General features: G+C 41.0%; 2 protein-coding genes across 2 annotated transcripts; one reads left to right on the forward strand and one right to left on the reverse strand.

The window, feature by feature from the left end:
* The first annotated feature begins 669 nt into the window (after positions 1-669).
* LOC135604791 (heavy metal-associated isoprenylated plant protein 35-like) lies at positions 670-1696 on the forward strand. Its single transcript, XM_065094443.1, has 3 exons — positions 670-711; positions 807-879; positions 960-1696. The coding sequence occupies exons 1-3, from the start codon at positions 670-672 to the stop codon at positions 1694-1696; spliced, it is 852 nt and encodes a 283-aa protein (XP_064950515.1).
* A 2252-nt stretch (positions 1697-3948) lies between these two features.
* On the reverse strand, positions 3949-6620 carry LOC135605266 (small ribosomal subunit protein eS4). The gene is made up of 5 exons (XM_065095151.1): positions 6482-6620; positions 5503-5580; positions 5234-5414; positions 4964-5061; positions 3949-4556 (listed from the first exon to the last, which is right to left on the reverse strand). The coding sequence occupies exons 1-5, from the start codon at positions 6482-6484 to the stop codon at positions 4119-4121; spliced, it is 798 nt and encodes a 265-aa protein (XP_064951223.1). The 5' UTR covers positions 6485-6620; the 3' UTR covers positions 3949-4118.
* Positions 6621-10958: the final 4338 nt, after the last annotated feature.

Consider the following 10958-nt stretch of genomic DNA (forward strand, 5'->3'; position numbering starts at 1 on the left):
TAATGGTGTGTGCCAAATCTGGTCTTCTGCTCTCTTAATTCTTGTTCTCGTGCCTCTTCTTCCTTGTCTTTTACTGTCATTGAAGGTTTGATGGAAGACACCGATTTAGATTGTTAATTTTGGATAGATAGCTAAAACATGATTATGTGATGTCTGTTGGCCATCTGGTAGAACAGATTAAACTTGGAATGATAATTCTTTTGCCTTATCATTTGGAATTCTGATAGAGTGATTAACAAATGAAATAGCCATCTTGTCACTATCTTTTTGAGGTTAATCTCCAAGGTTAGGATTGATGAGATGAGTGGATCATCACAAAATGAAGGTAAATCCAAATCGAAGTATTTATTGTTTTACCTCTTTTTTTTTTTTGTTCTGTAGTACTGATGATGGTAGAAAATTGGTGAGATTTAACAACAAAAGGAAAAGAGAATAAAGATCATGAGTGCTTTAACCTATGAGATTCGTTTCACAGTAACAGGTGGTGGTCCTTAAAATCCAATCTCAGGTTACAATCCATATGGAGTTGCTTCATTCCTCCTCCACGGCCCACACTCTTCCACTCCCCTCCCCCTGTTCCACTCCCCACCCCCCCTTTTCCTTTGGTCTCCGCCAGCTTTGATTCCCCACCGCCAAACTCTTCTTCCTCCCCCTCTGCTCTCTCTCCCCATGGCTGCAGCCGAAGAAGGTCCTGAACCACTGAAATACCAGGTATTACTACCTCATCTCTTCCTTCTCACTCTCCTCTGCTTCTTTCCTTTGCATGGACTCTGAGAAGTGAAGCTGGTTCTTTGGTGATGCTACAGACTTTGGCCTTGAAGGTCTCCACCCACTGTGAAGGCTGCAAGAGGGAGGTGAAGAGAATCCTAAACATGGAAGGTTTTGTCCAACACCTCTGTCTCTCTCTCTCTCTCTCTCTCCTCAGTCTCTCACTGTAGACATGAACATGTGTTCCTCAGGGGTTTACAGGATTAGCTTCGGCCCGCAGCAGCACAAGGTTGTGGTGATCGGAAACGTGGCTGCGGAGACCCTCGTAAAGAAGCTCACCAAGTCGGGGAAGCATGCCGAGCTCTGGCCCGAGCCGCTGCCGGATGAGAACGCCGGTGGGGGCGGGGGTGGCAAGAAGAAGAAGAAGAAGAAGAAAAAGAAGAGCAAGAACAAGAGTGATGGCAAGCCAAATGTGCCACCGGAGGTCCCCGAGAACGATCAAAGCTCCTCCGGCGACGAGAGCTCCCCCGAAGTTCCCGATAAGCCAGAGGGGGAATCCCCGAAGAGCGACGACAAGGAGCCGCCTCCGGCGCAGGAGAAACCGAATGGAACGGAGAAGGCTGCCCCCACCAATGCAGGTGGCGGCAAGAAGAAGGGGAAGAAGAGCCACAACGCAAACAACAACAACATCAACAACAGTGGAGGCGTTGGCAATCCTGGTGGAACCGGAGGGCCTCCACAAGAGTTCGGCAAGAAAGCAGCAGGCGGCCTTGCGATCCCACCGGCACTTAACCTTCCCTTCTACAGCACCTCACAGCTGCCATCTTACGTGGTGAGCTACAGCTCGGTGCATCCGAGCAACAACTACGGCGGAGCGTACCACCCGGCGGCGCCGATGCAGCACGGCAACTGTGTCTACTCCACGGCCGCCCCCGGCTCTTGCTACATCTTCAGCGAAGAGAATGCCAATGCTTGCAGCGTCATGTAGTATATACCTTTCCTTTATCAGAGTGGCCCTTCAAGTACGATGCTTGGGTCAGTCAATGGAGTCGAGCTTATCGAGTCGGATTTCGGTGTATTGTATTGACGCTGCAGCTTTTGTTGTTGCTTTGTTTTATCATGTAAATAATGTTCCAAGTTAATCCAAAAACAGAGGATTAATCTAACTTCTAGTTCGTGAATTTTTTATATTTATTAAAAAAATATATATTTATTGAGCAATTCTATTTCACTTCGATTTATTACTAAGTAAGATTAAATATTTTATTTTCAAAAATATAAGAATCTTAATATAATTATAATAAATAATTTATAATTAATCTTATTCAAATCGGTAGTCGAGACATAATCTACATTTCTATATTGTTGATATAACAAACTGGGATCTTTCGCTTCGATACCATCATCATATATTCACCAAATATTATCCCTCGGGCAACGATGAAGACAAATAAAATACATCATGTCTCTGGTGGGGGTTTGCGTGGAGCAGAACTTGCTCTACTGATCATTCAGCGGTGATAGGTTGACTCCTTTTGGCAAACAGGAAGCAGGATCAGGTGACTCAAAGCCATGCTAAAAGTCAACTCATGAAAGCAACAAATCAAAGGAGAGCATGAGATTACATCCAAATGAAGTTACCAACCATCTCACTAAATCATCACAATTCTACTTCACAAATACTCCCCCCTGAGATCAATCCACATCTGTACAGTTGGCATAGGTGTGTGAGTAGTAGTTGATTTGTAAGAGCGCTCAAATTCAGAGCATGCATGCACTTGAGGTATTTCCATATAATTAAATTTCCATGCCTTTCTATCTATGAATGTTCCTGAGATGGGAGTATATAGATACTTGTACAAGATGTAACTCCATAAATTTATATACCACTAGGCATCATCATCAGTGTTCCAAATCCTTTTTGACTTCCCACATGGCCACCATCCATGGCTGGATTCTTTTTGGCCCAGACTCGGCCTCTCCGATGGATGCGTTGTCCTTCCAAGACTCCTCTAGAAACTGAAAGGAACTATGATGTGGTATCTTTGTGGGTGATGATGCCATTCCCACACCACTTGCTGCCACCAAAGGTAGCATCTGTGCCAACATCAAAGGTGTGCATCTACTTTTGCGATATGGCCAAATTTCCATGCATTACTTTTATCTTAACCCCTGGGAAAGCATTGCCGATGGTGTGCATCATATATCCCTACTATATTCCACAGCCTTTGAGATCATTTTATTTCTTACCTAATTCTGTAAAGATCATGATATGTGGCGAAGGAACAACAGTGGAAGAGACAATTGCAGAACTGAGATGGAATTCTCTCAGCATCATCAGACAGCAGCCATGTCTTCTGTGAAGTTTCAAGACATGTGGATTTGTCTTGAGGGTGGAAATAGCCTAGGAAATATATTTTGCAATGTAAGAATTATTAACTCCAAAGCAAATCTTTGTGACAAATCTGGACCCAGTTCTTGTCACATGCTCTCTCTCTCTCTCTCTTAACCCTTAAGAGAGAATATTTTGTGATTTATAGCCTAGGAAAGATATTAACTCCAAAGCAAATCTTTGTGACAACTCTGGACCCAGTTCTTGTCATATTCTCTCTCTCTCTCTCTCTCTCTCTCTCTCTCTCTTAAAGAGAATATTTTGATATTGTCAGGAAGTCCTAGACCCTCCTCTCAGCCTTTCTATGGGAGCTCTCTCTCTCTCTCTCTTAACCCCTAAGAGAATATTTTGCCACTGCAAGGAAGTCATATACCCCTCCTTACCCTCTCTATGGGATCTCTCTCTCTCTCTCTCTCTCTCTCCATCAGACATTTGTAACTGTAGAACTGCAGAACATCATTATATAATTTTTATATAAATACAAGTGTCAGTATATACATAGCAATTAGCAAGATGAAATATTATAGCGAAATGGAGGTGGTTTCCTTTCTGTTGCTCTAATCTCTGACAGAACAATTTTGGAGTAAGATCAAGAATATAAGGATACAAAATAAGAAGGATCAATACACACGACTCCCTCATAATTTCAATAATTTCTACATCAAGAAAGAATGGAATGGAACGAAGAATGAGAAGAGAAAAGAAGTGGAATGAAGAATGAGAAGAGAAAAGAAGAGAGACTTGTTGGCTGGTGCAAAGCTCTGTTGTTTGAAGAATAAAATTCTGAGACATGCAGTAATATTTGCCAGCTTTGAGCAAAATGGTGAAACTTAAAATAACCCTGCTCATGAAACTACAACCATGACAAACATCTCATTTTCTACTAATCATCCAAAGGGAAATTGGCATGCAAGTAATAAGAAAAGAAAAAGGGTCCAAATTCGAGTTGTCATGACCATCCCTTTCCGCAGCAAATAACAAACCATAAAACAAAAATTCCGGTGGTCGCAGAGCAGGTCTAAGCAGTGGCAGTTGCACTGGCAGCAGCCAAGCGCTTTCTTGCTTCCTCAATGATGCTGAGCTTGATACCCTTGCCTTTGGGAAGTGACACCCATGGCTTCGTGCCCTTACCAATGGTAAAGACGTTGCCCATGCGAGTTGCAAATTCATGGCCAGTGGCATCTTGGACGTGGATGGTCTCGAAGCTCCCCTTGTGCTTCTCTCTGTTCTTAATCACACCGACACGACCGGTATTTCTCCCACCAGTCACCATGACAACATTTCCAACATCAAACTTGATGAAGTCCACAATCTTGTTGGTCTCCAAATCAAGCTTGATGGTGTCATTGGCCTTGATAAGAGGGTCAGGGTAGCGAATGGTACGACCATCATAAGTGTTCAGGTAGGGAATGCCCTTCTGTCCAAACTGGACAGAACGAACCTTGCAAAGCTTGAACTGTGGAGTAGAAAAAAAAGGCTTTTTTAACACAGTAAAAGATCTCAAGAACTAATTATCATTTATATTCACATATTAGATTTTCATATAGCAGAAAATTGATCCTTAAAGGCATGCCAATGATTTTACCTTCATATAACTAGTGATATTATCCATTACAAGTTTTAGCAGTTGAAATAGTTGTTTCAAACCATATAATATCCATTACACATTCATATAACATAGAACTATTATTGTTTCAAAACATACGAAACATAGTTGACAAGTAGACCAATAATAAGAATTCACAAGAGACGTGACTAATCTTCGACAGGCAATTTTCTTCTATAGAAGAAGTTAAAATCAAAATTTGGTGTGAGCAGTTCAACAAACAATTTATTAAAGAATAAACTATAATGTCTACAGACCTTGGATTCTTCATCCCTTATCGAATGTAGACGGAAGCGTCCCTTGGTGTCATAAAGAAGGCGGAAGTTCTCATTTGTCTTGGGGATTGAAACAACATCTGCAGATTTCAGACAATTTTACAAAAAAAATCTACCAAAATAAACATAATGAAGATGCACTACATCATAAACTAGATGTAATTAAATATAACAAAGTGATTTTAGGGTAAACAAAACCAATACTGGAAAAACAGCTAAGCATATTACATCAAAATAGGGTTGACTGCATACCCATGAAACCAGCTGGGTAAGTCTTGTCGGTCCTGACTTTTCCATCCACCATCACATGGCGTTGCATCAGTATAGCAATGACTTCACGGTATGTTAGAGCATATTTCAGCTTGTTTCTTAAAATAAGAATCAAGGGCAAGCATTCCCTGGCTTTATGAGGGCCAGATGATGGTTTGGGAGCCTAGTAGATAATAAAATCTGGTACTCAGACAACTGCATAAACAAATGAAACAAGATGAAGCACTTCAAGGAAAAGATTTTTAACTTACAAAAGCTCCACCAAGCTTGTCTAGCATCCAGTGCCTTGGGGCATTGAGCCTCTTCAGATGCTTCTTCAATCCCCTGGCCTGAAGTGCATCAAATGAAACTAAGTCCAACAAGCAAGAAAAAGAGTGAACGATCATGTATTTCATGAAGAATTAGGATGTATATTGATGGACACCTAGAAAGCAGAAAAAAATGACTGGCCTAGTTCTAAAAAAATAGTCCATCAAGGCCTGTCATGGTTCTTGACAAGCACCGCTCTGTAAACAATCATCTCATGGAGCAATCAAACTTCCAATCTGTGCCTTGTGAGGCCAAAACGACACCACAAGACTAAACAGAAGTCACAGGTTCCTGTTTGCTAGGGATCTTTGATATCTACAAATCCAGCGTATTGTTTTCGTCTGATCCTTGACAGTTTGCATGTCTAGAACTGGTGTCGTTTCGTTAGTCTCCTTGGAGCCCTCGCGCACCATATCAAAACTAGGGTGGCAACAGCCATCCAGTACCAAACTACCACAAGACAGCTCCTAAACCAAAGTTAAAGAGAGAAAATATATAGGATTGCCAATCATAGCTTTATCAAATCTTAGCCACAACAAAAAATCTTCATCACGAAGTATTCAAGATGCAGACAAGTGAACAAAGGTTTTCAACTGAAAAATATGCTTTCAGAGTGCATGAAACATGATATTCAATAATCAGTGCCCACCAACATCCCCAAAGGCACATACCAGAAACATTAATCCATCTAAAACTGCACAGATTCACGTCAAATCAGCTATATAACCCTTACATTGTAAAATGTAGGCACTAAAACTATGCAAACCTACTGAGATCAATATATTAACCACTGCATGTCGACGCTTTTCCGGGCATAAGAAATTACCAACACGAAGGATTGATCTATGAACCCTAGATATGCAGGCAAACACCAACAAGCAATTCATCAAGCCACGGGAAAAGATGAGAAACGAAACGAACCATTTTTCCGGATCTCGGCCGCCTCGCTTCGCCGCCTCTCGAGAGAGCTCGGAAGCGCCGCTGAACACCACGAGAAGCCGAGAGGAAACCCTAAACAGCTACTTAACAGCTCGATGTGGCCTCCACTCCGGTTCTGGTCCAATCCGGTCCGGTCCAACTGAACCATGTTAGACACCAATCCGATGTTATTATTATTATTATTATTATTATTTAGTCCTCGGAAATAAACTTGGCACACGTGCTACTTTGGTGCGCTATCTACACAGAGTTATCGACACTTTTGACTGTCAACTAATATCGGCTCTTAGTAATATACAAACATCAACTTAGATATCAATCATACAATTATATATATGTTAAAATTAAATTTATAGAGGATAAATTAAAAATACCTTTTTTTATTACCATCTGAATTTGGACAGCGTCAAAATTCTAAGTAGGAATTCCAAGGAGACTTTTAAGAGTTGAAAATTTTCAAAAATAATAAATATAAAATAAGCATGAAAAATACCTCAACCCAACACAAAGAATGTCACCAACCTTCTGCAATTTCATGCATTTCTTAATGAATTTAAGAGTTAATGACAACAAGACTTAACCTTAATTTGTTTCACCAAATGGCCTCGAATGGGTTTGGAAGATGTTAAAGCATTAAATATCACCCGGTAAGAAAAGGCACAACATGATTAGCATAAATATTTACACACATTTGTGAGAGCTAAGCTTTGGCATCAGCATGAAATCAATGGAGCAAGGAGAAATAACAGAACACACAGAATCAAAACTTACTGTCTTGAAAGTGTGACAACAAGACAATATTTATTGTCGATGGTATGAATATGTTCCAAGGAGATCTATATATATATTATAATTAGATAATTCTATTTGATTAGCATTAATGTTTTTTATTACATGATCCTATATGATATAATATATTATATATTTAATTAGATTTGATTAGAATTTCTTAAAAATCTTTCATGTAAGATATTTTCTTAATTACTTATCCCGAACTCTCTTCTCTTGTCTATAAATAAATAAGACCTCTTAGGAACTTAATAGGTGATGTTAAGTTATACGTTGAGAGATTACATATCTTCTCACGTCTCTCCTTATAGTGATCCTATGAAAAATAAGAAAATATGGGTTAGTTCTCCTAACAAATAAACATTATTATTTCTTTCAAATCTGACGATAGTATATTTGCCTATCATATAAAGATTTTTTTAATAATATTAAAAAGTTTGCTATCATAATCTTTGATATATCATTATTTGATTTCAATTTCTGATATTAATATTTTTCATAAAATATTATAATTATAGTTTTTATATTTACAATTAATATGGAGTCATGTTTTAAAATCAAATATCTTTGATCATAAAAGTATATCAGATATATTTTGTATTTAGATCTATTTAATAGCATCATTCACTTATGAAAAAAGTGTTATTTGATTTTGACTGTACGATGCTTGTCTATCTTATCTTTGAAATTATTCCTTAGTATTCCTCACCTGCTTGTAACATGGATGAAATTACGTTAGAAGTATGTTGCCTGTATTTATTTGACGGGCTACTATCAATAGCTTACCGTCGACAGAAGCACTATTGAGGGTAGTTTGTCATCGTGGGCAACAATTACCTTGGGTGGTGTTGATGTAGGTGGTGCTGCACACAATGATGGTGCAATAATGTCAACTACATGTGGTAGCACAAGAAGTGTTATTGTCGGTTGCTACAGAGGGAAGTGATGGCGTTACGTGTGGCGATAGCTACCATGGGCAACAACTGTATTAGGCGATATCATTGCTACATGTGGTGGCATAACATGTAGGGAAATCTAGGGGCGACATTACATGTGCAACGGAAGAATAGAAAACAAAATTCTCATATTTCCCAAAAAAGTGTTCGTCGTCGTGTGAAGATTGATATACAAAATCCACAAAATCAAAAACTACGTATATAAAATATTATATTTTACCTAGGGAGATCGTATATCCTTGAATCCCTACAGATCTGTAAGAGAGGATAAAGGAGGTCAAGCATCCTCCTCTCTAGCGGTGATCCACACAGCAAGGTTGCGACAATGTTCCACACTTGCTATCTAAGGAGGAAAAGGGGAGAGGAGAATAGGAGGTGGCAACCAAGAAAACCTCTAACCTATGGGTGTTTGGTTCCCTCCTATTTATAGATGCCTCCTGTTAATTTAACCCTAATCGATCATGCCTTATTGAGTATTAGATCTCTATCTAACTACCCAAGCCTCTTAGATTAGTAGATCTCTATCCAATAATCTCTCATTGGTTCTTTTTGGATCTCATCTATAGGATCCAATAATTCATGGGCTTATTGTATATCCAATAAGATATGGGCTCCGACGGATATCTCATATTTGAACCTCTCCTCATCGCAATGCCTACCATCTGTGTATGATCCTCTAGGCCCAATATCAAGTTGGTCGTGAGTCATACTTGTCAAAACTCCTTTTGTTTCAATGAATTATTATCTTTCAAATAATTCACTCGATTCATCAACTGTAGACGTACTAGGCCACTACGCTGCAATCCCTAGATGACACAAGGGAATCCGATAGATATATCTAATATTTATTTTTATATTCTTCCATTGTGTATGTGATGCCCCATAAGATTTCCCTACAGTGGTATCAGAGCTAGGTTGTTCATGCGAAAAATTAGTTTTGAACTGCATGCGTTATGTTTTGGAGAAGCTTTTGACGTTAAAATTGTTGACGTAAAAGCGAGAAAGGGCAGCAACAGCAGCAGCTATTGCTGCCCTTGCAAATGGCAGCTTGCTGCCATCTGCGTGTGTGCAATCGCCTGCAGCAGTAGCCACAGGTAAGCCGCCTATGCGTGCGGCCGACAACTACTGGCACTGCACCTGTGAGTAGTCCATGCAGGCGATTGCCCTTGCGGGTGCTACGCTCGCGAGCAATGCCGCCTGTAAGGGTGGTAGTGCCGGGGCGCCCGCCCGTCGAGGCTCCCAATCACATGAGCAACGTCGCCCGCAGGCTGTCACGATCCGTGTCTAATGAGCCAACTGGTCAATAACTCCATTTTGGTCCTTCAACCACGGACCAAAATGCTTAAGCGAGAGTTAACGTAGTACACTCATCAACCCCTTATAAGCTAATCATACACATTGCCCACTTCCGATGTGGGACTAATGGGATGTTACATTATCTGCATGTGAGGATTAACTCAGTGGTGGCTCCACGCTGTGATGAGTTCTCTGACTCCATCCATGGGTAGCCCTTACCTACTAAGCCCTCTCACCCTGCCCAAATTCTGGGTTGGCTTTGATACCAAATGTCACGACCCGAGTCTGATGAGCCAACTGGCCAATAACTCCATTTTGGTCCTTCAACCACGGACCAAAATGCTTAAGCGGGAGTTAACATAGTACACTCATTAGCCCCTTATAAGCTAATCATACACATTGCCCACTTCCGATGTGGGACTAATGGGATGTTACACAGGCACCGCGCTTGCTGGCATAGTGCCACCCACAAGGGTGATCGTTGTTGGGAAATCCTTGGGGGTGACATCATATGCGCAGCCGAAGAACAAGAAAAACAAAATCCCTGATTCCCAAAGAGATGTTCGTCGTCGTGCGAAGATTGGTACGCAAAAATCCGCGAAACATGAAACCGCGTATAGAGTAGATTGTGTTACCTAGGGAGATCGTATATCCCTGTTTCATTACAGATCCTTAGGAGAGGGTGAAGGAGGTCAAGCGTCCTCCTCTCTAGCGGTGATCCACACAGCAGGGTTACGACGACGCTCATCAAAACTCCAGACCTACTCTGAGGTGGAGATGGAGAGGAGAATAGGAAAAGACAAACAAAAGCTCTCTTGCCCATGGGGCTCTGAATCCCTCCTATTTATAGAGGTCCCCTGTCAAACCCTAATGGGTCCTCCCCTAGTGGGTATTGGATCTGCATCCAATAAGACAAGGGCTTCGTCGGATATCTCATATTCGAACCTCTATTTATCGTAATGCCTACCATATGTGTGTGACCCTCTAGGCCCAATATCGTTCTGGCCGTGAGTCATACCTGTCAGAACTCTTTCTAACTCAGTGAATTATTATCTCTGTAATAATTCACTCGACTCATCGACTACGGACGTACTAGGCCACTACGCCGTAGTTCCCAGACGATACAGGGGAATCCAATCCATTGGACCTGTCTGTCCTCAGTTACCGTGTACCTATAGTCCCTCATCCATCTAATATACCAGAGACCGTATATCGAGCATGGTGTTATCAAACCCACACGGTTTCTTCTCGAGTCTCGCTCTAATCGGATTCTCCTGGAGAACTCTTTCTCTCTCAACCCGAATGACCCTGACCAGGGATTTGTCTGAGCAAGAACACATGGGATATTCCTCTCATGACGTCGAGAGTGGATGATCCTCTATCGACACTCAATAGCCCTCGTAAGGTCGACTATCACT

Source organism: Musa acuminata, chromosome BXJ2-2 (assembly GCF_036884655.1).
Source record: "Musa acuminata AAA Group cultivar baxijiao chromosome BXJ2-2, Cavendish_Baxijiao_AAA, whole genome shotgun sequence".
In the NCBI taxonomy this organism is placed as follows: domain Eukaryota; kingdom Viridiplantae; phylum Streptophyta; class Magnoliopsida; order Zingiberales; family Musaceae; genus Musa; species Musa acuminata.

Coding starts and splice junctions, on each gene's coding strand:
- LOC135604791 (XM_065094443.1), top strand. CDS start 670: ATGGCTGCAGCCGAAGAAGGTCCTGAACCACTGAAATACCAG. Junction 712..806: donor CTGAACCACTGAAATACCAG/GTATTACTACCT, acceptor GTGATGCTACAG/ACTTTGGCCTTGAAGGTCTC. Junction 880..959: donor GAGAATCCTAAACATGGAAG/GTTTTGTCCAAC, acceptor TGTGTTCCTCAG/GGGTTTACAGGATTAGCTTC.
- LOC135605266 (XM_065095151.1), bottom strand. Junction 5,062..5,233: donor TTACCCAGCTGGTTTCATGG/GTATGCAGTCAA, acceptor TGAAATCTGCAG/ATGTTGTTTCAATCCCCAAG. Junction 4,557..4,963: donor TAAGGGATGAAGAATCCAAG/GTCTGTAGACAT, acceptor TCTACTCCACAG/TTCAAGCTTTGCAAGGTTCG.